This window comes from Orcinus orca, chromosome 8 (genome assembly GCF_937001465.1).
Source record: "Orcinus orca chromosome 8, mOrcOrc1.1, whole genome shotgun sequence".
Classification (NCBI taxonomy): domain Eukaryota; kingdom Metazoa; phylum Chordata; class Mammalia; order Artiodactyla; family Delphinidae; genus Orcinus; species Orcinus orca.
In genome coordinates this window covers 26,413,770-26,440,000 of record NC_064566.1, presented here as the reverse complement: position 1 = coordinate 26,440,000, position 26,231 = coordinate 26,413,770, and the positions used below count along the sequence as shown (strand labels likewise).

Sequence of the window (26,231 nt, the reverse complement as noted above, 5' to 3'; positions counted from 1 at the left end):
ATCTTGAAAGGAAAAACTCCATTTTTTCATCACTGTTTGTTAAATTATGAAACTTGTCAATATTGAATTTTAGGACCCATTTGATGATCTTTTTCCACAAATCATGCTTTCCTTTGCTTTCAATGCCTCGACAGATTTTTGTGCACATATAATATTAAGGGAATCAAATAGAAATGTACAAATATGTCTATTTCATTTAACTTAGATCTTTAAAATTTAGAGAATTAACCCTACATAACAATTACAAAATCACTTTCCTCCATTAATTCATTTTGGAGCATAATTTTGCATATACCAAAAGGAACATTCCCAAAGCATACCTGCACACTCTGGCTGAAATGACCCCAAATTTCAGAGTTTCTACTTGAACCAGAGTGACTCTTCCTACTGCAGTGAAAACTTGAAACAGGATTTAGCCAATTCCATATATCAGGTTGTTGGTTCTTCTGCATTTTGAGGATCTTTCAGACCTCCTTGTAAAAAGATTTAGCTCAATGGTAAAGTTAAGTGGTGGGGAAAAAATCCTCCACATATAAAAGCAAATGAGTTTTTAGAGAATAATCTCTATGAGAAATTACTTCTAAATTATCCATGTGGAAATTAAACTTAGCTCTTGTTAACATTTCCGTAGAAATATGCATTTTGATTAAACCAAATAAATAAATACAAAAATAAATCCCTAGAAGTAGGCATAGTCATTTATCTATATACTCACAAATATTTTGCTCTTTTCTGATCATCAGTATTTTTTTCTTGCTTTATTTGCTTCATATCCTTTAACTTTATTTCCCATTATTCATGGAGAGGTTTTCTATCTAAGACTAAATTGATTCTCTGCATACTTCTTATCTGTGAAGTCACTTCAGCAGAGAGTTACTCTTTGGAGTAAGGTCCTCATCTCTAATCTGTATCCCTCAGCTAGTGCACTCGGTCTGGTGCTGCCCCATCACCGCCCTAAGGCATGTAGAGAGAGGGCTCTCGCTTTGCCCAGTCTGTTCACTGAGCTCCCTTTGAAATTGGTGAGGAAGGAGGTCTGTGGAGGGGAGAGATAGAGGTACTGGGTGACTATTTGAAACCAGTGTAATCTGTAAATCTGCCGTACACTTTTAGTGAGAATTGGGGCGGGGGTTTCTGAGTTAACATGCAGAAATCAAAAGGAAAATGGAAGTTTCATTTCATTACCGAGGGTTCTAATATGAAAGGGATTTTTTCTAAAATTTTACCAAGATTTCGGCAATTAATCTATACACTTAAAGATATTAAAATATTCCTAACATTGCCATGTTATATGTATATTTATATGTATAAATAAACATCACACTCATATACACACGTGCACACACACAATAGCACTTATCAAATAATACTGCTTTATACCACCTGGCTGTTAATTTAAATTTGGAGCAAGTGAAATATACACCACCTAGGAGAGTGTACCTTTGACCATGAAGAGTGCGGAAAATCACCACTGTAATTGATACTTTTCATTCATCATGAAAAGTTTTTATACTGTCAGTAGAGAGAAAGCCACATTTCATTTTGTCAAGCCAAAAACATACTACCTAACCGCCTTTGTATAAAAGCTAACACAACATGTCAAAAATAATAGCATAGCCCTCAATATACATTGAACTGGTGAAAGCAGTTAGGAACGGTTTGGCAAAGATAAAACGTAAAGTTAAGTTTTATATTATTTTCTTTTCATTCACATTCACACCAGGTAGACTTTGTCAAATACCTATAGTAAAGAAGAACTTGTTCACGCATGCAGAACAAAATAAAATAAGATTAAAAGCTCCAGGAAATCTGCCTGCTTCAAAAAACCATTAAAGTGTGCCTATCCCTCAAGCCTTACAAATGTGTTAATTGTCGTGTTTCAGTCATGTAAATATGTTTCAGCATAAAGTAAGCAAGATTTCCTGTTATAGAAGCACTGCTATCTGGGGGTGTGTGGGTAGGGAGGGACGAATAAGGACTAAATAACACACTGTAATGAAACCTGCCTTTGGGCAGCACATGCCTCAGTTCTGAATGCCCAGAAATACTTCACAGACGCTCTGGGCTGCCTAGCAATGGGGATTTCTAATTCTGGCTAGCTTGACAAAGTAAATACAACTATTGAACATAAGGCAGCTCCTAATAAAAAACAACAATTCCCCCTTGTAAACACCTACAGTTGGCCCCATTAAAAATTCTTTCTTCATATCCAGGAACTAGCAAACCCTTAAACGTGGGGATCTCAAAGTAACTACAGAGCAGTTGGGAGATTTAATGCTGTCGACATGTTGTACATTGCCATTTCCACCGAGCCCTTCATACCCCATCTCAGGGCTTTGTGGAGCAATGTTCTGCATACACTGTAGGGCATTATGCAAGCAAACACATTGGCTATTATGCTCCCAGGACTCATTCATGGACAGCCAAAAGGAAATCAATATATGTTCATACTTACATACGAAAATATATGGTTGAGGGCGTGTTCACCCAAAGCTGCCAGTTTGGAGTTACTTAGTGGACTGAAATTAGTGTGATAACTTAAGCAATTATCTGATTTCAGAATTCTCTGATCCCTGCTTTTTCACATGTTAGAATTCATCTCTTCCATTAGCTATGTATCAGTCAGACCTCTGCCAGTCCCTAAGTTAAAGTGCATCTGCTATAGTTTCAGAAATCTCTAGGATTTAGGGATCAGCCTTGAGCTTACACACATATTTATCTGCTAACAGTTTACTGAGTAGGAGGCTTCAGATTATAGTAAAGAGCAAACATTAGTTTGAATTCTAGCAGACGAGCAGATTGTGCCTTTTGCCACCTCCAAAATAGCTTCCATATGCTTTAAGAGAAAAAAAGTTCTCATATAATTAGTAGTTTGAATTTATTTCTAAAAGAAGTGTTTTTTTCAAGCTCAACATTCAGATCTGAAAACGGTATATGTTCCTAAAATATCTTACTATTCTTAAGCCATCGGAGGGGTAGTACCAAAATATTGCTCCTGAAATGTTTCCTCACTTGTCTCGGGTAGAAAAGGGGCCTTCTGGACAAAGCAGGCTTGAAGAGCCCATCAAAACGACGGTCTCTCCACAGAAAGATCTCAGCCTTCTTCTGCTTACTGCCAGAGCAGCAGTAGGCCCTAGATCTCAAGAGTCTCTCAGCTTGGCCCTGCTCAAGCTTAATTCAGATTCTATACACTCTGGAGCTTATATGCTCCTGCCTGCATTGTGAGATCCAGAGCCCATACAAGCCTTGGGTTAAGCAGAGTTGGAGACCAGTCAAAAGGTTGCCAGAGGGAGAAGCCCTGCTACAATTCAGGAAGGATGAATGAGAGGGAGTCCGTTCAGGAGATATGGGGAGTCTCATTCAGGCCGTGACGCACAACCACAGGATCACAGTGGCCATGTGGGACTTAGCCACCCCATTCCTTTATCCTTTATCCGTCCCAGAGAAGAGGCTAGTGGGCGGGGGGGGGCGGGTTAGGCATCTTTCACAGTTTCTACTGTCCAAGTTTAGGTCACAATTCAAGTCACTTTATTCCAACTGTTACCTAAATGATATATTTTTTTCAGTCCTGCTCATGTTAGAACATGAATGAGAATAAAATGTGCAAAAGAAAAAGGAGAGACCCAAAGAAAAGAAAAAGATACTGCCTTTAGTTTGTGTAGAAAGCACAACTTTTTTTTTTTTTTTTTTTTTGCGATACACGGGCCTCTCACTGTTGTGGCCTCTCCCGTTGCGGAGCACAGGCTCTGGACGCTCAGGCTCAGCGGCCATGGCTCACGGGCCCAGCCGCTCTGCAGCGTGTGGGATCTTCCCAGACTGGGGCACAAACCCATGTCCCCTACATCGGCAGGTGGACTGTCAACCACTGCGCCACCAGGGAAGCCCGAAGGTACAACTATTTTAAGGAAAGTTCTCCAGGAATAATCTAGTTTGTTCTCCATCAGTGTATGAAATAAAGGAGGAGAATAACATGACTCCCCATATCTCCAATGTCTGAAAGTTCAGGAACATTGGAACTGAAACATGGTGGTATTCTTATTATGATGTAATCCAAAAGATGCTGACTCACATTTTAAGAGGATTAAACGCAACAAGCCATCCCCACAAACAGCACTGCCAGAGTCTTTCCTCCATGCACACTTCACACAGGGCCCAACCCCTCCACCTGGAATCTTCCTGCTGGGCAGGAGTGAGGCTGGGAACCACCACACCCCACAGGAGCACGGTGGGAGTGGGAGGACCCTGTGGGTCACTTAGTGACTAGAATGTCTTTTCTGAATCAAAAGAAAGCAAGAAAAAAAAAAAAGAAAAGAAAGAAAGCAGGATCTAGAACAGCCTGTGTACACCACCTTTTGGAAAATTATGTCTTTAATAGAATACACGTCTGCAACAACTGTTGTTTTCTGTTATTGACCCACAGCATCCTCCCACTCCCACCGTGCTACTACCAAGCCAAACTTCTCCTAGCCACGGCCACTCCCCTGTTTGGTGACTGCTCCAGGAAAGGTGCCCTTTTTTCTGTCCTTCAAAAATGCCAAGCTTATTCCTACCTTAAGACTTTTGTATTTCATTCCCTTTGCCTGGAAACTTCTTTTTCAGGTCCTCATTGGTCTTTTCTGAAAATTTAGATCTTAGCTCAAATGTGCTCTGCAGAAAGGCTTTCACCAATTAGAGCAGTACCCCCAGACAGTATCGTATCACCATGTTTCATTTCCTTAAAAGACTTCTCACTGTCTGAATTATCTTCTCCATTGGTTGGCTTTCCTGTATGTTAGCTGTCTCTCCTTGTGTTAATAAGTGTCTATGTATTGTCCCTTTCTGAAATTGTAAGTTTTTTGAAAGCAAGGATTTTGCCTGTCTTGTTCAGTATTTTACCTCCAGTGCTTAGAAAAGTTCTGGCACATAGAGCAGTGAGTAAGAACGTGGACTTTGAAGCCAGAATGCCTGAGTTCAAATCCCATTTGAATACCCTGAAGTTGCAACATCACTTCGGTATTTTTCAGACTTGGTCACGTATTCTACAACCAGTTGAAAGGGAAGCTTGGAAGTAAAGTCTTTATTCAGGATGGCCGTATATCCCCGGGTTCTTCTACTAAAGGAGGAAGGGAGAGTGGACACTGGAGGTTAATGACAGTCTCTATCAGAGTCCGCAGCCCTTCGGAATCCAAATATCCGTGCACAGCCTCTTCCCACACACTTACCTCTTCTTCAGGGGTGAGTGGGGAATCCTACAGCAGAGAAACTGCAAAAATTCTCTGCCCTGGCAGTAGAGGAGTGTAGCCCAGTTTGTAACCCTCAGTTCTGCCCTCTGGAAGGAACTCCCTTATCCACTCTCCTTTGTATCCCTCTAGAAAGTTATTCCTTGTCCATTATCATTGACGGCTACGTGAAGTCACTATTAGAGTCTGGGCCCTTTGGGGGCTGCACAGTTTTTACAGCCCACTTATTGATAGATCAGATTTGGGGACTTAAGATTTCTTTAGGGGTTGAATACTCATAGACTCTTAACCAGGCTTGTAGTTTCTTTGGCAAAACACCCCCCTCAAAATTTTATGAGGTTCCGGGTTGATTTGCTTCCCTTTGCTTCCACATGCAAGTAATCACAGCCAAAGAGTTGTCCAGACATAGTTTTCGGGTTCAGCTGCAGGAAACAGATCCCATCTGATTATTTGATGCAGTCAGAAAGGTTATACCAGAAAACTGGGAGCTAGGGCAATAATTGGAAGGGCTGAAGGATAATGTCACCAAACTGGCCTCCAGGGAGGCTACTGCCTCCACCAAAGTCAGGAAGGAGAGGAACTGGGAGACCGCAACTGGAGCTATTCACTGAAAGCACACAGCTGCAATCTTGGGGCAAGTAACTTCCCGCTGCCACTGCTGCCAGTGCTTCTTGGCCCCCATCAAGCAAGTCACTGGACGCTGAAACACTGGGCTGGCCTCCATTTCCACAGCTGCCTCTCTGCTCCCGGGAAGCCTATGAAGCTGTTGACTAGTCACTAGAATGCAGAAAAACACAACAACAAAAAAAACTGTCCCTGCAACAGTGCTTGCCAATTGCAGCAGTAAAAGTAGCAGGAGGAGAGCACCTGCTTCTCTTCCACCTTCTAAATAGTACAGCTGCATCTAACTGGATAAGCCTAATTCACACTTCTCCAGCCTCTTACCTGCAGGCAGACATGCCACAAGGCAGTTGAAATGGGTGCATGTCCACCACAACTCTTACCTTGTAAGACTTGAGTCTTATTTTCTGGCCTCTCTGTTCTACCTATACCCATCTCTTTCATCTTACTTGTAACTAGCTTGAAGCCATCTGAAATAATTGACTTGAGAGGGAAGGCAACACCCTTAATCTGACTTTTGTCTCTGAGCCGGCCCCCATTTTCTGGCCAGCCTCTTAATGAGGTATTTCACCAAGGCTTAGGGGCAAAGAGATCTGTGAAGGTTGCCTGCTCTGGTGTGCAATTGCAGAAATAGCTGGGTTTTTTCAACTCTCTGACATCCCAAATTACCAAGCTTTTATTCACTTTAAGTTGTGAGCTGCAGGCAGGGCATTTCCTTTAATAGAGTTGTAGTCCCTCTACCTCTTCTTGCATATTCTATAGCTCTAGCCTAAGTTCATTTCTCTTTTGTAAATAATTTTGCCAAAAATGGCAAGAAGCCACTAACACAACAATATCCTGAATTTCTCCAGTGTTTCAACTAGAGCCACGGGCCTAACAAGGGTAGTCAGCTTTCCAATCTGTGATACCAACCTCACTGCCCGCCTTCCAACCACTAAGCCAACTTAGATTTTTCTTCTTTTTTTAAAACATCTTTATTGGCGTCTAATTGCTTCTCAATGGTGTGTTAGTTTCTGCTCTATAACAAAGTGAATCAGCTAACACATATATACGGAATCTTAAAAAAAAATGGTTATGAAGAACCTAGGGGCAGGACAGGAATAAAGATGCAGATATAGAGAATGGACTTGAAGACACGGGGTGGGGGAAGGGTGAGCTGGGACGAGGTGAGAGAGTGGCATGGACTAATATATACTGCCAACTTAGATTTTGATGGTAGAACTCGATCCATTTTTCAGGTACCAAATTCGCCATAAGGAGGATATAGGTTAGGCTGCTATTAAAGAAATTCAAAAATGCAGTGGCTTAAATAACATGGAACACATACCCCATAAAAGCTCAATTCGGTGACCCAGGGCTCTTTTGGTGTCAAGATACCCTAAACTAATTCTGTGGTTTTGCTATGCCCTCCTCAGCCCATAGCTTCCGTTTGATGGCCCAGGACAGCTGCTTCAGCACCTACCCTCAAGTCCACATTTCAGCGAGTGGGAAGAGGGAAGTTTGGCTTGTCCCTAACGTTGTGGAGCCTAGAGCAGGAATGCAAATAAAAGACCACATTATTATATGCCTCAATATTTTAAAGTTATCAAGCCAAAAAATCATTAAATATGCTTTCCCTTCCTTCCTTCACAAATATACCTACCTGGAAAGCCAAGTTTAAATTTAGGATCAGGGCTCTACTCCAGAACATGGAGACATAGGAAGAACGGGCCTACAGCCCATCTCCTTTCTCTCCCCACCCGTCTCCTTCCCACACACAGCGGGCAACGTGATTGTGCTTGGGGACACCCAGGCTTCACATCCAAACTCTGTCCACACTCCCCACAAACAGCCACCCCTTGGCTCCTGCTGGGGCCCCAGGGTGTGCACGTAGACAACACAGTTCGCCCACGGTGGACAAACCTGGGGAAGAGACCTGTGCAGGCTTTGTGGCCATTTGCACAGGGAGTTCCGAGGTTCTGAGTACGCAGAGTGTGTCCTATAATGAAGGGTACAGGCTCTAGATGGGCACATCCCCTTCACCCTGTTAATTCCTCACCCCATGAGGAGGGGTGGGTCAGGGCCCAGAGCGGGGGCCCTCTTGCTGGGGTCGAATAACGATGCCAAGGGAAAAGGGAAGTAATTGGCACCTCCCCCCTCCAAGGATCTAACCTTGAACTTAATCATAGCACTTCTGCTCAAGATGAAGCAACCAGAGCTTAATCACTCAGCCTCAGCTATTGGCAAAGGCAGCTGGGGAGCATGGCCTTTATTCTGGGAGGCCATGTGTCCCACTAATACGCAGAGATTCTTTTACTCGCTGCAAAGGAAGAGAATAGATATTGGGAGTAAGCTAGCAATCTCTGCCACAGACACATGCCTTTTCACAAATCACACTTTTGTTTAGACAAGTGAGTTCTTCACAATCTGCTTTCAGAGAGGTGAGTTTGGAGACAAGACAATACTGTCAGTTATAATTGACGGTCAGAATAATTGCACACCTGAGCATTTTTCAATGGGCAGCCAATGTGCAATGTTCCAGCTCTGAAATTTTGTCTAATTTTCAGATCAATCAGGAAGAACCAAATGAATTTTTTTCAATTCAAAGGATATAGTATGATTATGACATTCAGTAAAACAATTCTAATCCAAAACCCTGGGGATGAATTGGATCTTAAACAAACAAACAAAACTGAAACCTAAAACCTGACCATGTTTTGGCAGCATTTCTTCCAGAAATATTCGGCTGCTATCAAACATACACTTAGCAATCCAAAAGGAGCAAAAATATGGTTCCGGCATGATTTCCACTGCCCTGCTCATATATAAGAGTAACACAAAATTCACCAAAATTAGGCAAATGCATCTTCCACATTGCAAAATTTTAGCCAGATGTAGAATAACTACAAGGTAACATTGCAGTGTAATAATGTAATGATTGTGGAATAATATAAATGCAATAATATAAAAATATAATAATTATATAACGGCATATAACACTGTGCGGGCTTTTTGCAAGTTGAAATAACACTCTGAAATCTTGTGAAGAAATAATAGTGATGATGAATAACATATCAAAGCCTGCTTCATCTGGTTCCTTCCCTCTACCCTCCTCCTAGCACCCCCGGAAGCAAATCAGTCTCTCCACAAAGGAAATATCTCTCTTTTTATGATATAAGAGAGACTCTGAGGACTACTTTAACCCCTGCCCTCTGGGCTGGTGGGGGCATCAGGTGTGCATTTCCTTGGTCAGAAACTAAGTAGGGAGCCTTCCGCCATTAGCAGAAGCTCACACCCAGAGTGAATGCTTCGGGAGGGTGATCGTTTCGCTATGGCCCTTCTCAAAACTGTAGCTGACTACTGGTTGTCTTCCAGTATCCATTTGCTCCTTCTTCCATAGTAATGCATTTGCTGAACATCTTAACATATTTTAAAACATTTCCCAGCCTCCCTCACAACCAGGTGTGGCCATGTTTAAGTTCTGGATGCGTATGGAAGTGATGTGTCCAACTTGCAAGTCTTCCTTCATGGCCCCTGCTTCCCACCAGCTGAGAGAGAGCAAAAAGATCAGCCTTGGAGCCAGAAGTGGGAGCCGCTTGTTGAGGATGGCAGACCAGTCCTTCCAGCTCAGCATTGCCTACTTCTGGCCCGTAAAGTGGGAGATAAATAAACTTCTGTTTTTTAGCCGTTTTCTGAAGTGGGTTGGGATATCTCTGTATGGCAGCTACTTAGCCTGTACTCTAATTCATTCCCTACCATCCAGAGCAGTGCCTTATAACACAGAATATGGCTACAGAAGTCAGCAAATCATGCTCCAGGTTAGGGCATCAGACAGCTCTTGAAAGAATCAATGGAGTGGGATGGCAAGTCTTTTGTGCATTGGTTTCCTGCCCGTGATATAAAGAAGGGGAAATGCTTTTAAAACTTGAGTGGAGAAGCTTCATCTTCTGACATTTCTTTTGTTATCGTGTCAGCATTAAATACATGTGCAAGATAGATTTTTTTTTTAATAAATATGGGCTTCCCTGGTGGCACAGTGGTTAAGAATCTGCCTGCCAGTGCAGGGCACACGGGTTCAAGCCCTGGTCTGGGAAGATCCCACATGCCGCGGAGCAACTAAGCCCGTGCGCCACAACTACTGAGCCTGCGCTCTAGAGCCTGCGAGCCACAACTACTGAGCCCACGTGCCACAAATACTGAAGCCCGCGCACCTAGAGCCCATGCTCCGCAACAAGAGAAGCCACCGCAATGAGAAGCCTGCACACTTGAACGAAGAGTAGCCTCCACAACTAGAGAAAGGTTGCGTGCGGCAACGAAGACCCAACGCAGCCAAAAATAAATAAATAAATAAATAAATTTTAAAAATAGATAAATAAAAATAAATAAATGGACCCCAAATTGCCTCCTTAATACAGCCATGCATATTTTCACTGGCCCAGAAGCCAGGCGCCCCATTTTCACTATTGTCTTACTAAGTATGAGGGAAACTATTTAGCCTTTTTAAATCTTCCCAGAAGCGGAGACAATGACTGCAGTTTCCTTTTATGTTTATATTTCTTTACAGCACTGCAGTAGAGGGCAATGTGTAGTAAATGCTCAGACTTAGTGATGAGACCTGCTGGCCAAGTCCAATATTCTGTTGCTGTTGCTTACAAATATATGTTTTTCATTAAATTTGTAGATTCACTTCCTTGCCCTAATAAGCTCACTTATTTTTGTCTTTCCCAAAGGTATTTTTACGAGCCACCTCAAATGCCTTCCTGAAGCAAAAAGAGGTAGAAATAAATGAGTGTAGTACTTAATAATTCACAAAACACTTCATATCTCATATGATCCCCATAACGGTCTTATGAGGGGAGAATTATTCACTTGTGATAGATGAGGATACTGAAGCTAGACAGGTGAAGTGACTTATCTGAAGTCACATTGAGAGCAAGTGACGGAGGTATTAAACTGGCTGCCTCTGTGAAGGGACCAAGGTAGAACCTATATGTTCTAAGGTGTTTACAAGTTTTAATTTAAATTGGTTGTGTTTTAAAGAAAAAAGAAAAAAACTATTAGGAAGTATTTTGAAATATTAACTCCTATTTCTGTGACTGTGAGTAATGGAAAGGTTGACTTTTCAGGAAATGTCATAAATTTTAAAGAATTAAAACAAATATTCATTTCCTAATGGTTAAAATGTACTACATCAGTTGTTTTCAGAAAACAAACAGTGCCTGGTGGTTTGGTCTTGGCAAAATATGAAAAATATAAATTGATTTAACTAATTTTAATGGTATTTACCTGCAGTTTGTCTCAAATCCAGGTGTAACCTAGATTCAGTATCTTGCCCCTTCTGTCTGGGAACTGTGAGTGCTGAGCACAGGTCTGGTAGGCTGGGAGAAAAGGAATTAGGAAGAGAACTGTGGAGCCAGGAAACCCAATCCTATGTACGATCAGTAGAGGTGCTGACTCAAGAAGGAACAAAATATAGTCAGTGGCTCAGCCCAACAAGGGGACAGAGAGGTAGGCAGAGGGGGAAGAATCTCGGTCCAGCTCGGCTTGGTACTCCCTGGGGCCACAGAGCAAAGCACTTCAGTTGCTACTTCTTTATTATGACCCAGGGCTTCCTATGGGGCTAAGGGTGCCTTTTGGCAGGAACTCCCCTTATCCGCCAGGGCATTTTGTCAGCCTCGCTGTTTCCCACCTTGTAGTGCTGAAGAAAAGGGACCCATTAACGCAGTGGGATGAATCGCTGTAAAGTACATAGGCCTCTGCGGAACCTTGGGAGTTGTCGCACCTTTCCCAGATCCCTTTGCCTACACAGAAATCATCATTCTAGACAAGGCATTCATGGAAAAAATAGGCAGTCAGCCAGACAAGCATCTCCTTCCTCAGCAGCACAATCCCTTCCTCCCAGAATTTGGGAAAAGAAAATCAGGTGCAAAAAATTTTAGCTCAAGATGTAAGGTAGGGCTTCCCTGGTGGCACAGTGGTTAAGAATCCGCCTGCCAATGCAGGGGACACCAGTTCGCGCCCTGGTCTGAAAAGATCCCACATGCTGCAGAGCAACTAAGCCCATGCGCCACAACTACTGAGCCTGCGCTCTAGAGCCCGCAAGCCACAACTACTGAGCCGTGAGCCACAACTACTGAGCCTGCCCTCTAGAGTCGGCGAGTCACAACTACTGAAGCCTGCGCGCCTAGAGCCCGTGCTCCGCAACAAGAGAAGCCACCGCAATGAGAAGCCAGTGCACCGCAACGAAGAGTAGCCCCCCCCCGCCCCCCGCTCTCAGCAACTAGAGGAAAAACCCGCATGCAGCAGCGAAGACCCAGTGCAGCCAAAAATTAAATAAATGGATAAAATAAAATAAATTTTAAAAAAAGATGTAAGGTATGTTTTTGGCGCTGGCCTCAGAACCCCAGGTATAAAATGAGAAAGATGAATACCTTGATCTGGTTTATAAGATTGAATCTCTACAAGATTTTTTGATAGTCTTGATTTTTACTAAAACCATAACCATTATCAAGGTCCAAACGTTTATACCCCCACAGCCTTGCAGCTTTGGTCTAAAGAGGTCACCATACTGTGTAGAGTATCTTACAGCACATTTTCTCAGAAGACAGATCTGGGGTACAGCAGCATCTGAACGTTGACGTGTCAAGTGTGTAAATGCTTTGGAAGCCTCAAAGGGAAAGTGCCTGACACACCTGGCAAGCCTGGAACCTGATCTCTCCTTCTTCCTCGCTGCTTCACATCGCACTGACGTGGTGCACGGGGGGAGGCTTAGAAAGGGAGAAAACAAAACCCACTGCTTGAGAATTTAGGCTGCAGAGTAAGCTCATTCAAGTAATAATCAGCAAAAGCTGGCAAAATCACACGTAGATTCACATGTTTCCAAGAGCCATCCTTTGGCTTTTTTCAAAGGACACGGGTGTGCAACTAGCTTTTACGGTGTGACATTTGGTTAGAAGCATTTAACCACATCACCCCAAATTTTTGTGCTCAGAAGTTACACACGAATGGTATTTGACTCTTCTTCAAAGCCATTCAACCTGAAAGATTTCCAAGCATGTCACACATCACATTTAGCTACTTTTGCTATGAAGGGCTTTCCGCCAACTGGCTCACACTCATTGCCTAGAGAAGCAAAGGAAGAGAAATTTTTAGCAAATAGGTAAGCTCCTGAAATAAATGGTATTATGCTGGTTCTGAATAAACTACATTAGTTTCCTCATTTGGATTGTCAGAGCAGTAGAAGCCTTCCACCAAATGCATCTTAGAGATGTATCCATTCCACCGTTAAGCAAATCACCATTTCTGTATGTCAGAACCCAGTTCAGTATTTAACACCTAGCCCATCTCGGTGAAGCTTTTTCTGGCCCCCTTCCCCGCAGCAGGATTTCTGCTTTGTCTCTGCTGTTCTTGTAGACGAAACTTGGACTGCTCACTATGAGGGTTACCTGTGTGCTTGCCTCATGCCTGTTACTGGATTGTAAGGCAGCACGGAGTGTGGAGGGTGCTCTGTTCACATATCTTTTCAGAATGCCTTGCTTCGAGTAGATTCTAAATATTTGTTGACTCCAGTTGATTTCCTAAACAGCCTAATCACCATCTGACCTCATCTCTGTGAGGTCCCAAACAAAAGTACACACACACACACACACACACACACACACACACACGAAAACACACACATAAGGGTTTTTTTGTTTTTTTGCGGTACGCGGGCCTCTCACTGTTGTGGCCTCTCCTGTTGCGGAGCACAGGCTCCCGACACGCAGGCTCAGCGGCCATGGCTCACGGGCCCAGCTGCTCCACGGCATGTGGGATCCTCCCGGACCGGGGCACAAACCCGTGTCCCCTGCATCGACAGGCGGACTCTCAACCACTGCGCCACCAGGGAAGCCCCCACACATATGTTTTTTAATGGTGACTTTTCTTTAAGTTTCAGAGAGCCTTCAGGTCATGCATATACCCTAGTCATTTTTCCTTTGCTCATTAGCAATTACTACAAGATCTTAAAGAAACATTTAAACTCAGCCATATAATTAAATATCTCTTCCCCTCCTGCTTCCTCACATGAACATTGATAGAGTTAACACTACTGCAAAGACATTCGTGTCCTCAGACTTTAGAGTCACGCATGTCTTTTAGATTCCTTCCTGAGCCTTTCACACTTTCATTTATACCTTAAATCCTTTCTGAAACTAGGGTATGAAGAAATGAAAGAATTGTTTAAAGCAAAGGCAAAATATGTCTTATTTGAGTTCTTTTTTATTATTCAAGAAATAGACATTTAATGACTTAAGTGACAGGCTGGGTGCTAAGCATACAAATGAATAATACTATATTTATATTACTGTATGGATATTATAGCTTTTCTGGACCTTTCTGACATCTTTGTTGATCACATATCTATATAATAGTGTCTTTCATCCTAGATATACTTGTACCAGCAAACTGAAATCAAGGAAGAATATTTTCATAAATTATTTTTAATGTTTTAAAATGTTTTGATCCTTGCACACAGCTTGTGTTTACATGACAATAAACAAGACTTTTATCAGGAAAGAAACTAGCCAGAACATATGCTGGTGGATCACAATATTTTGACCCAAAAAAATGGTTTTTCCCTTTTTCATCTTGATTTTTTTTTTTTCATATTGAAGGGAGTTTTCAAATGAAGGGTTTCAGGTAGGTTGTCTCCAGGCCAGTTCACCTCATCAAGGCTTTGCTTAGTCATCAGGGGATGACCCCATCCTGCCCTACTTACCTTTAGCCTCGCACACCCACTCTGCCTCATGCAAGAAATATGTTCCTTTGAGTTTGGATTTTTATGAAACAAATCATGTGGTCTGGGAGCACTGATAGTTGAAGGAATTTGATAGAGATCCTTTTGAAAACCAAAAAAGGTCTTTTGAAATATGAATATTTCTCCCTAATTACAGTAACTGTTTTGTAATGATGGTTGGTTACTGGCTCTCCTTAAATCAACCTGTATCTGCAGAAAAACAGTTAGGATGGAGAGATGTTCAAAGCTACACTGTATGTTTGAAAACATGACCCAACATGATGCACAGAAACTACCAAGACCTATAGCAGATGTTATGGCTGACTTATCTGGGCGTTTGAAAAATATTGACCCTTTGATTGGTATCATTTTTTTCATTATGTCAATATGACATTTGTCTATGAAAATTGTAAGTTCCTTAAAGAAAGTATAGCCTTAAAATAAAAACCATTAGGTCAACTTAATAGACAAAGGGAAACAAGCATTTGTGGGAATCCATAATTGCTGAAAAGCTACATTCAGTTGAAAAATAATACCATCTTGGAGCTCTAGCCAAAAAAAAAAAAAAGCCAAAAAACAGCCCTGCCATTATTATGTGATATTTTTCAATTATGCTTTTATTTATGCACTTCCATGTTTTCACTTCTACCTCAGTAAGAAAAATCTTAATACATTTAGGTTTGGACTCTGGAAATGTGCCACTAAGATTCCTGGTCCAGTTTCTGTAATGGCTACAATTTGTAAAATCTAGTAGGAATAGGATGTGATTATATTGGGCTTCAGTCTGAAGAACTGTTTTAGCAGGAATTTTATATGCAAGACTAAATGCTGATCAACAGAGCATAATATTGTATTCTGAAGTGTGCTGGCAAAAGCAAAATTAATTATTTCTTTTCTTCTTTCTTTCCTTCCCCTGAAATCTTCTGCCATAGCGACTGCATTTGCCTCCAGACTTGTCAGACACAGTGAGCCGCTCGAGCAAACAGGATCTGGCAGAATCCGCCAAGCTGCTGGGCCCAGGCTGTGGCATGACGGCCCGAGGCAAGAAGCACCTGGACTTCTAGTGATTCCTCCTTAGTGGTTGATGCAGAATTATATGACACTCTAATTATGATTGCTAATAGCTTATGTAAATATTTTTCTTAACGATTTGACCTCCAATCCTTGAAAAACAGTTAGGATTGCAAAATGAGGCCACCGTTCTTCATTATTTTAACCAACTTTCTATACAGAAATAGTACAGCAGAAATACTTTCACTTTAAATTTTGTTTTATGCTATATCTAGAGAAAATAGATAATTTTATTTTTTTTTTTTTGCGGTACGTGGGCCTCTCACTGCTGTGGCCTCTCCCGTTGCCGAGCACAGGCTCTGGCCGCACAGGCTCAGCGGCCATGGCTCACGGGCCCAGCTGCTCTGCGACATGTGGGATCTTCCCGGACCGGGGCACGAACCCGTGTCCCCTGCATCGGCAGGTGGACTCTCAACCACTGCGCCACCAGGGAAGCCCCAATAATTTTATTTTTAAATAAAAGCAAATCAAGATGCCTTACAGTGGTCATTAGTGTATGTGTGTTTAAGGCACTCAGGTCATGCTGAAGTGCATGTTACAGCAGGTAGCATATAAAACATTGTGAAATTCAAAATTATATATGAAAAACGTATTTTCTCTTCATTTCTGAAAAAGACACCTCCTACCAAAAATGCTAAGTTTTTTTAAGAAATGAAAAAATTTGTTTGCTAATATATGAAGACTAAAATAAAATGAATTTGCACTTATGCATCCTGTTATGAAATTGATGAAAACAAGATAGTATTTTGGGATTAAGACTCCATTAAAAATAATTAGTCTGCCCTAGTAGTTAATAAATATAAAGAACTTGAGTGATAGAAAACTTAGACAAAGAAGTAGATGGTCTCTGTTTAAACAATTAAAGTCCGCACTGTGAAATTATGTCAATAGACATAATTCAGGATTGAAATTCAAACCGACAGCTACATTCATGCTAGGATACTGGGGAAAAACATGTATTGAAGCTTGGTGAGAGATTTTTACAAAACATCGGTCTGAGACAAAGTATAAAAAAGCTAACTCAGATTTCCATTGCATCAGGTAAAACCCTTTGTTAATTATGAACATTGGTAGGTGTGTACAGTTATAACAATATAAACATGGCTTTGTGGATATATTGAACTTGTTTTCATATGAAATACTAGTTTTTTGAATCATAGTTCCATATTCTCAAAGCTTTTGACAAATAGTAGACAAAAAGTAAAAGTTAGAAAAGTAACTTGAGTCTCAGTTTTTAAAAAAAGCTGTTTAACATCTGTTAGGAGAAACTGAATTTTCAAGATACATTTCCAAATATATTAGCCTATCTTGAAGCAGTTATATCTAGCATTTTTGAGCAGTTTGCTTTTAATATACCACAAATTATACTTTATTTGTTCTTGACAACATTGCGGAAAACAAAGCCTAGGTTTTTAAAACTGTCTAACCGATATGATGAATGTCAGTCACTTAAAAAAAACCCACTGTAGCATAAACACATACTGTATACAGCTTTTATTCAGAATTAGAATAATTGAATCAATGACAGGATGTCAAATCTCTCCATCATATCCTGTCACTACCAGTTTATTTTTTGTGATCAAAATCAAAAAGACAACTATTTTGTCACCTGCTATTTCATTAGTACTAAAAATCAGGTTTCTTCTTCTATTTTTTTAGAATGTCTGGTTTATTTTTTTCACTTCTTTTAATTCTAAAGACAGAAATTCTTCCCCATTTTCTTTTCAAAATAAAGTTTAAGAATTGATCTGTCAGTTAAAATTAAAGGGCTTTCATATTAAGCAAAGGTGCTTTTAAAATGTAAAGCAACTTCAAAAAATCAGTTTAGTCCATAGATAATAAATAATATGCAAATACTCCACAAAAGCTTTGCTATGTCCTTTGAAAGCATTATGAACAATCTGAATTAGCTCAAGTGAATATTTTAGTTGGGTTATTATTTTAATAAGGCTAACCTTTTTCTCACCGTGTTGTGATTCGTTTTATACAAACACACAACGGAGGAATTACATAGCATTTGACACTGAAAAGGAAATGTGAGGTCATCGGATATGAAAATTGCTTGTCAAAAATACTTAGTAGGTCATCGATTTACTACCCTAGCTACCATGTCTATAAGATTAACAGCCAATTACTATTTAGTATATGCTTTGCAAATAAATACTATAAAAATTGAATGTGCATATTTAAACCCTTATTTTAAATATAAAAGAAACTTTTAAAACTCAGTGAAAATGCATTTTGAACAATAATAGTACCTGGCCTTTCCAAAAATCAGATTCAAGTACTTTGTGGGTCTGATTCACTAGGCAAGCTTTGTAAAAAACAAGCTACTGGAGAGGGATGTATATTTTTGTTTTGCACTGATAAAAACCCACTCTAAAAATGTGTTTTCTTTCCTTCTGGAAACATCAATTGTCCATATGCTAATAACTTACTACATAAAAATACTGGTCCTCAATAATGCTACTGTAGGTATACAGACCATTTTGGTATATTATGAAATATACACTCTATTGACAGATTTCTTTTTCAATTATCAGCTTGTCTCAAAGATTTTAAGTAACAATGCCAAACAGTGTTTGAAACGTCCTCATATCTTTTAAATGTTTCTAAAACTTCTAAACCCTCTATGGTATTCATTTCTTACGCTAGATTTGCCTTTCTTTAACATGAGGTAAATATTTTGACTGCTAGAGTCTGCTCAGGTGCTGGGGTTCTAAGACCTTCCGAATTTCTTTATAGTAGCCACCAATTTCCACCTCTCTCTTCCATTTATTCTTTATCTCCACCTCCAGGACCTGCAAATACTAACACTAGACAAAATAAAACTACTTCAAGAGGAAGAAACACTGCAATCAATTCCCTATCTTTTAAAGAATCAACACACGAATGCGCATACAAAGCAAAAGTAGGGGGAAAGCCCTATTCATTTGTTTAAGCCCATTATGAATGTCATTTCTAAAGCATCATGTTAATGCTTTCCAAAGGTAGTCACCATCAACACCACCAAATTTAAGCAATTCTAACCCTAAGTATTTACACTTTGAACTTCAAAACTGAGCAGTGAAGTCTTTCAGAACCGAGGCAAAAAAAAAAAAATTTTTTTTTTATCAATAATAAAAAACAGATGAGGTTTATTCTTGAGGAACAGAAAAGGGAAGAATTTGTGTTTGGCCTTGGTGAGCCAAGCGTTATACATAGAAGAAAACCCTTTAAAAAAAAAAAAAAATCTCGTTAACATTAAAGCCCAGAGCAAAAAGAAGAATATGGACAGCATTCTAAGATGACAAACATTCACCAAACAAAGCTGAATCTTAGAATAATACTGTATGAATGACTCCTAGGAAGCCTCGTTATGATTTTTTTTTAAAGGAGGAAGAAATGACTATGTGAGCCACGTCAAGAAGCAGCTGCTTCCCATTCAAGAGGGGGCACAGCTTTGGGGCGGGGAGGAGGGATATTCCGGGAATTCATTATAGTAAAGCGCATTTGTTTACTTGGAGTAATTTGAATGTTTCTTAACCTTCAGCTCGAATTCTGTTCACCTGGTCTCCCTAAGTCAGTCAAGTTTGGAGAAAAATCATAGGCTGTAAGTCTCACGATTCTACCAAGGACATCACAAATAGATGGCCACCATCCTGGAAGATGGCGTCAAAGCATCCCTGAAGAGTTCCCATTCATAAATATATAAATATACCTATCAATAAATAAACAAGAATTAGTTCAAGAATGAGTAGAAGGCCACCTCGGGGCAGTGCTTCCACACAGTATCTGCCGTGCTGTCCCCAAGGGCATGCCTGGAGCTCCATTCAAAAGGACAGCTCGTCTCCCTAGGGTGAGGGCACGAGGCAGAAGGCAAGGCAGCTGACCCATCCTGCTGGATCAGAGGGCATCTGCAGCTGAGTGGCCGCTTCAGACTAAACCAGGGTGCTGAGCCACCGCGCCCTGGCAAGCCTGACCCTCAGAGGACGCATGTACGTGCCTAAGTGCACACAGGCAGCTCTCCTCTGCGGCCACAGCACTCCCCTCCTCCCAGCCTCAGCTCCTGCACCCAAATGCCACACCCGGTGCTCCAAAGTCTCTGCTCCCTGCACAACAGAGCCGTGGGCCAGGACCGGCTGCCTGACGCTGGCCCAAATCAGAGTCACTTGGAAACCGTCCCTTCTTGCAGGGAAGAAGTGAGCCAGCCAGCGGCTGTCACACACACTCACACATAGCCTTCCTCTGACAGTTCCCTGGGCACATGTCCCTCAAGGAATGTAGGCTGCAAAACGTTAGGAGGTAGAAATATCTGCACGGGCGACTCTACCAATAGTGCGTACGTGCGCACACTGCCGCAGAAGTGTGCACGCGTGCAGCGCAGGCTCACAGTCAATCAAACTACATGCACACGTATAAAAACTGCAGTCAGCATGTCTCAGTGTGCAGGCAACTCTGGTGGAATATTAATATACAGCATGCCAGACAATTATCTGTTCACAAGTAATTCTTTAACTAGAAAATAGTAGATGTTAAACTAGAAGGTTATTTTTTAAAGCCTCCAATTAATTTCTCTATTTCTGATCATTTGCCTTTGGGGATTTAAAACACAACAAAAGGAGCAGAGTACAATTCAGCGGAAGTGTGTCTTTGTCCCCAGAGGGTTTTGCCTGTGAGGCATTTAATCTAGGTCGCCAGCCCCCCAGCCTTTGACTGAAGCTTGCAGAAGAAACTTATCCATATTGACTTATATGTTACACAGAACAGACAGAAATAAAAGTCTCAGACAGGCCTTTCTCACCCAACAAAGGCTTATTTTTTTCCATCCTTTGCTTCGGCTCAAGCACTCCTGCCCTGCGTGCCGCCACTTTAAACATGATCAGATCTGTGCTTCATTGCAAATAACAACTGACCAACAATGGGCCCTGCTTCATAGATTTGGGAATGTTTGGCTTAAGCTGCCAATGACTGAAGGCCTTTAACTCCCACCGGCCAGTCACAGTCCGCTTTGTTGTTGTCTGTTGATGTGTCTGTGCTCATTATTCCTTGACATGCAACATCCCCCCTCCAGCCTCCACCCATCCACAGCCGCACAGAAAGCGAGATTCAAATGGGAACAGCTGTAGTGGTTCAATGGGAAGTGATGCCCCTTGTGCAAAGGGGAGGGAGACAGAAAAGGGAGAGGGCCTATTGGAGAAAGGCAACAGCTTTCAGGGAGTCTTGTATAAGAAACCTACTTTTGAATATAGTTCAGTGAAATCGCTGTTGAGACGCTGACAATGGAAATCTGCCCAGATTGAAAACGCCAGCCCTAATTCAAAAGACAATTCCTAGTTAATAGGTTGTTGCATTTTTAAATTATTTCTCGACTTTGAGCTTTTGAATTAAACAGCTAACTGGGAAATGCTACCATTTTGTATATGTACTCTGGGTATAAATGGGCACAGGTCTACACACAGCTTTAAGTGGAATTTCTTTCTAACACATTTGCGATTTATGACACCTATAAGAATTATTTCTTTAAGGATCATTGGGATTTAAAATAGAGTATGTATGAAAGCAACCATTCGTTTAGAATGTTAATCTAACAAGGAAACAAAATTTGTAACACCACACTATAAGGTTAAAAAGAAAATAGTATAATAAAGGAAATACAAAGGCTTTGGCATGGTTTTTACAATCAACAATGGTTAATTTTGATATGTAGTTGTGAACAACTTCAAAACACTTAAGTTTAAAACTCTTGCAAGCACTTTTAATTGATTAGGAATGAATTCTAGATGCACAAAATGATTGGACTGTGAACAGTAATACAACTATATCTAAGAACAATTAACTTTTGCTGGCCAAAGAAGAAACTTATGATTGCATGAAAATGTGTATAAAACATCTATAGAGTATTCTTGTCAAATATAAATGAAATTAACTTTATTATAGAAATCATTCTGAGGATTTCTAGGGAAGACAAATACTTACATTTTGACATAAAACAAATTGGATTATATCGAAGACACACTCTACCTTTTAGCTATCAACTTTTTTCTTCCTTGAATTTATATCTTACCCTTTTTTTGCACATAAACTTCATCTGTTAACAACCTTTGGAAAACCAACAGATATTTCTTACATAAATCTAGTGCATGTTGTTCCAGGTTTAAGTATATGCAAAGGAATGATACAAACGTGGAACATCAGTCCATAAACTATGAACAGATGGGTAGAAGTATTCGATATATCTTGATAAAACTCAAATTCGTGGCAAAGCTTGTTGATCATGATTTCCTTTTTTTTTTAAAACAACTTCATGACCAACAGAGATCAAACATCCATCCAGTCTACGTTGTTCTTTTTTTCATTATAACATACAAATGCCCATTTACAAATAATACACCAAAATGAATAAAAGTTTGGATACCAAAATGAAGATTTGTTCCAACTGATATCGTGCCTTCTGTATACAAAGGTCCTTGTTTCAAGTCCATTCCCCAGTGGTTCAACACAGGACACAATTGCAGTACTGAAGTGCTTCTAACAGCCATTTTTCTTTCCTTCCTGAACGTCCAACTGCTGTGTCCACATAGTCATTGACTGAATTAACACAATATATCCTTTCCTTTTGTTTGTTTTTTGATTGTTTGTTTTTTTTTACTGTAATCTTGGCCAGTATTGAGACATATCAGGTTCACTTCCAGGAACTTGAACTGGAACTGACACACCAGGGGAAATGAGTCCTAGAAGTGGGTGAAAGAAATAGCCATGTAGATATTCCCTTCAAGAGACAGGCATGGAGTACGAATTTATAGGTTAAAAAAAAATCTCTAGTACTTTCTAACATTTAACTGAATCTAAAAAAGAAAAAACTTTTCAAGTCCTATAAACAAAAGTAGCACCTTCAGAAACCAGAAAGCATGTTTACACACATCTACTCAATCCCAAAGGCCCCCACGCTCCCCCCACCAAAAAAACAACTCCATTTGTTTGTATGTTTGGAACTTTAGCAACAAAACCATCCTGGAAAACCAGAGTGGTACTTCTTCAGTTGCAATGAAAGGCATAGAGGAACTAGGAGGGAAGTGAGAAGTCTTCCAATAAACTCAGGAGGCCTTCACTGTTAAACTTCAGCTAATATAATAATTTCTCCTTGGAAAAGCTACGTTTTCAGGCCTTGTCTTCATATACAGCTTCTGCAATCAAATTCAGGAAAAACAACTTCTTTTTTTGTCAGTATGGCATCAAGTCACTAACTAGCTTGACTGAATTCCCCTTTTAATCAGTCTTCCCCAAGGAAGCGAGCAACAGAGAGTTAAATACACCATCACACAAGGCCAGGAGGTTCTTTTTAGGTAAACTTTGAGTGAAGGGAGATCACCTGGCAAAAGAAGCTGCAAAGGCCACCTCTGTGCAGCCTGTGGAGGGCAGCGGCTCACCTGTGGAAGTGGTGCCCGAGGTGCCCATTGGCTGACTGTTCATGTGTGTCTGCATATGTGGGGGGGTGTAGGTGTCATAACTCCGCCCGTTCACCGAAGGGCTGGTGGGCAGCATGCAGGAGTACGCAGAGGTCTGGCTGGGGACTGGGGGCTGGGAGGAGAAAGGCAAACTTGTGGTTAGTGAGAGACACTTTGCATAGCCACACCCCCAGCTCCCTCCCCCCCCCCCGCCCCCAGGAACTCTGCCAACAAGTCTGATCCTTAGATACCCGCAAGTAAAGCGCCTGAATTCCACGTGGTAACACTAAGATCGGGCTTCCAACCAGTCCTTCCGTTGTCCACTGCGGGAGCGAAGTTGCCTACACACCAAACTTTTTGAAGTACCAAAAATTCAGACCATTCATTGTCCAGCTAGACGGTTGGCACTACCCATAACATTAATAGGATTTTTGTCCATTTTCATCTTGGACCTCCGCTGGCACCTTTAGACAAACTATAACATGAGGACTTCCATAAAGACACACCCCCTCTCTTGCAAATTCAATCCATTTGGGAATCCAGCGACACCTCCACGCCTCAAACCCTGTATCTCAAGCTGTGAGGCAGAGGACAGTGGCAGGAACTCTCTGTAAAGTTTAGTTTAGGGACCCTGAAAGCCTTTCATGGTTGGACTTACAGATTTAAAGATTCTTGAAGAGGCAGATCAGTGATGATCTCAGGTTAAAGTAGTCAGAAGTGTCAGTAAATACCTAGCCCCATCCGGAGAATTAGCTGTGACTTTCTTACAGACACCAAAACTGAGATTAGGTTTTATCCACAAAATTGTGCTGCTACCCTCGAAGTGTTTAGAATCACAGTATTGAAAAGATAAACCTTTATCTTGACTAAATAAATACACAAGGCTGAGACAAAACACCTCCTGAGCTCTCATGGGGCTATGCTGGGGCAGCAGGCTTGAGATGAATTAATAGAAGCATACTGTCAGGAACAGGGGAGATGATAGTACTGCTCTGATCTGCAAACTATAGAAATGTTTAACATTCCAAGATCCACATCCTCAGAGAGGGTGATACATTAGAGAAGGTTCGGAGGAGGACACCCACCCTTTGTAAAATGGTTGAAGGTTTTGGTCAACAGGATAAACTGATGGACAGACTGGCCAGCCCTCACCCGCCTCCAAAATTCAAAGAGTAATTTTCTCTGAATGGTAGAATTGTTGATATTTTTTTTTTTTTTTACTTTTTTTTTTTTTTTTTTGGTGGTACGCGGGCCTCTCACCGCTGCGGCCCCTCCCGCTGCGGAGCACAGGCTCCGGACGCGCAGGCCCAGCGGCCATGGCTCACGGGCCCAGCCGCTCCGCGGCACGCGGGATCCTCCCAGACCGGGGCACGAACCCGCGTCCCCTGCATCAGCAGGCGGACTCCCAACCACTGCGCCACCAGGGAAGCCCTGAATTGTTGATATTTTAATTTTATTTATACTTCATGGATATATATATATATGGTTTGAATTATAAGTTGTATAATTTTTAAAAGTCAGCATTTGAAATAAATTGACCCACACCAGTCTAAGTGGAAACAACTCTAACAGAATAGCAGCATCTATTTCATTGTTTCTAAATGTTTTCTCATATACACATTTTTTTATCTTCATAGAAACCTAGATGTTGCTACAATTTACAAAACTGAACAAGACTCTGTGGCCTTATTAGAGTCTGAGGATGACTGCTAACACCGGGTTCAAAGAGGCAAGCAGGCCTTCAGGGTCTGCCAGAATTTCAGCTTGCATTTGCTTCTAATTCCCAAAATGACTTCCTCCAGGCAACTTTGACTTCTAGAAAATTCCAAGGCAGTCGTAGCAACCACAACTAATGGGCTGTTAATCCCTTAATTTACATTAATTGCTCTACGGCCAATAATATCAAGATGCAATAAAAATAGACGTGTGAATAATTCCTCTGAAGTTGCTTATCTAGCTGCTCCTGTATTAAGTCTAAAGACTGGGAAACACTTATTTTGGTGTGATTTGGGTTAGAAATCCAGCAGATGTTCAGTGGAGAATAAACGATGTGTGCAACCCCAAATTTGTTTCCATCAGGGGCTCACGCTCACGCTATCTGGCATCTCTATTTGCTGCACAAATACGGCAGGAGTCCTGGGGAAGTCACTGCAGAAGGCCCACCAGAAGACCAATTATTTTTCCCCATCAAGAATCCCTCTAGTTCCAAAGTTCTAGTACACCCTACCTGCCTTAGACAACTTCCATCATAAAGGGTTAACCTAGTACAGGGCCCAGCACACGTAGGGGCTGATAAATATTTGGGACGGAACTGAGAGTAGGAGCAGGTCGTTACACCAAGTGAACAGCATCAGCCTTTCCAGGCAGCTGGGAACGCCACCACCCCATCACATCGTTCACAGCAAAGACACACGAAATTTCTAGCAGGTGCCTTCTATTCCTTTTTTTATTCTAAGATACAGAAAGAAAACTAGCTTTCCTCTATGTTAAGCGTATCGCACTATGCAAATATGAATCCCGATTCTGGTCCTTTTTTTCGTCCTCGCTAGTTTATCAGAAACATCCTAAATAACAACCACAGGGCACATAAAGACTATACACTTATTAGTATGAACACATGAATATAAACCCAAGTGTCATATATACTAACCTCTTACTATCTAATAATTTGCCAACATTATTTTCATTTTCTGGTACAAGTTTCTGGTCCCCAAAACATGCCCCATTCTCACCCAACATTATCAAACCAACATTCCCTGTGAGCAAAAATTAACGGCACATCAGGTTTTTATTTTATTAAAGGCATGAATCAATTAATCAATCAGCTAAAAGACTCGATTGACTGTTTTCATCTCAGACTTGACTGATCAAGCCAATCACTATATTGAGAAAGGCTCCCAAGGGTACACATAGGGCCAGTGAGGTCTGCAGGCCCCAAGCCATTCCTCACTTCTTCTCCCAGGGACCCGTTAAGCAGGCAGCCGCCAGCCTCACTTACTTGCATAGGCAGGTTATTTGCCATGGTGAAGCTGGGCATGGGCGGCAAAGCACTGTATGTGTTTGTGAGGGCTGTGTCTGTTCGGCCCAACATGGAGCCAGACGTGAAGGAGGAAACTGCAGGGAGAGGACACAACAGACAGT

The 26,231-nt window shown here is 41.3% G+C and overlaps 2 protein-coding genes across 12 annotated transcripts in view; one reads left to right on the top strand and one right to left on the bottom strand.

The window, feature by feature from the left end:
* Positions 1-16,139, top strand: part of ELP4 (elongator acetyltransferase complex subunit 4) — a 243,473-nt gene extending 227,334 nt beyond the window's left edge. For both annotated transcript variants that reach the window (XM_049714242.1, XM_004263959.3), the window contains one exon: positions 15,525-16,139. In XM_049714242.1, coding sequence (XP_049570199.1) covers positions 15,525-15,670 — 146 coding nt within the window. In that variant the 3' untranslated portion in view covers positions 15,671-16,139. The remainder of the gene's footprint in view (positions 1-15,524) is intronic.
* PAX6 (paired box 6) overlaps positions 15,872-26,231 on the bottom strand; it is a 34,958-nt gene continuing 24,598 nt past the window's right edge. For all 10 annotated transcript variants that reach the window (XM_004263963.3, XM_033409923.2, XM_012537114.3 and 7 more), the window contains 3 exons: positions 26,089-26,204; positions 23,073-23,223; positions 15,872-22,376 (listed from right to left, as the gene is read on the bottom strand). In XM_004263963.3, the coding sequence (XP_004264011.1) occupies positions 22,291-22,376; positions 23,073-23,223; positions 26,089-26,204 (353 nt within the window). In that variant the 3' untranslated portion in view covers positions 15,872-22,290. The remainder of the gene's footprint in view (positions 22,377-23,072; positions 23,224-26,088; positions 26,205-26,231) is intronic.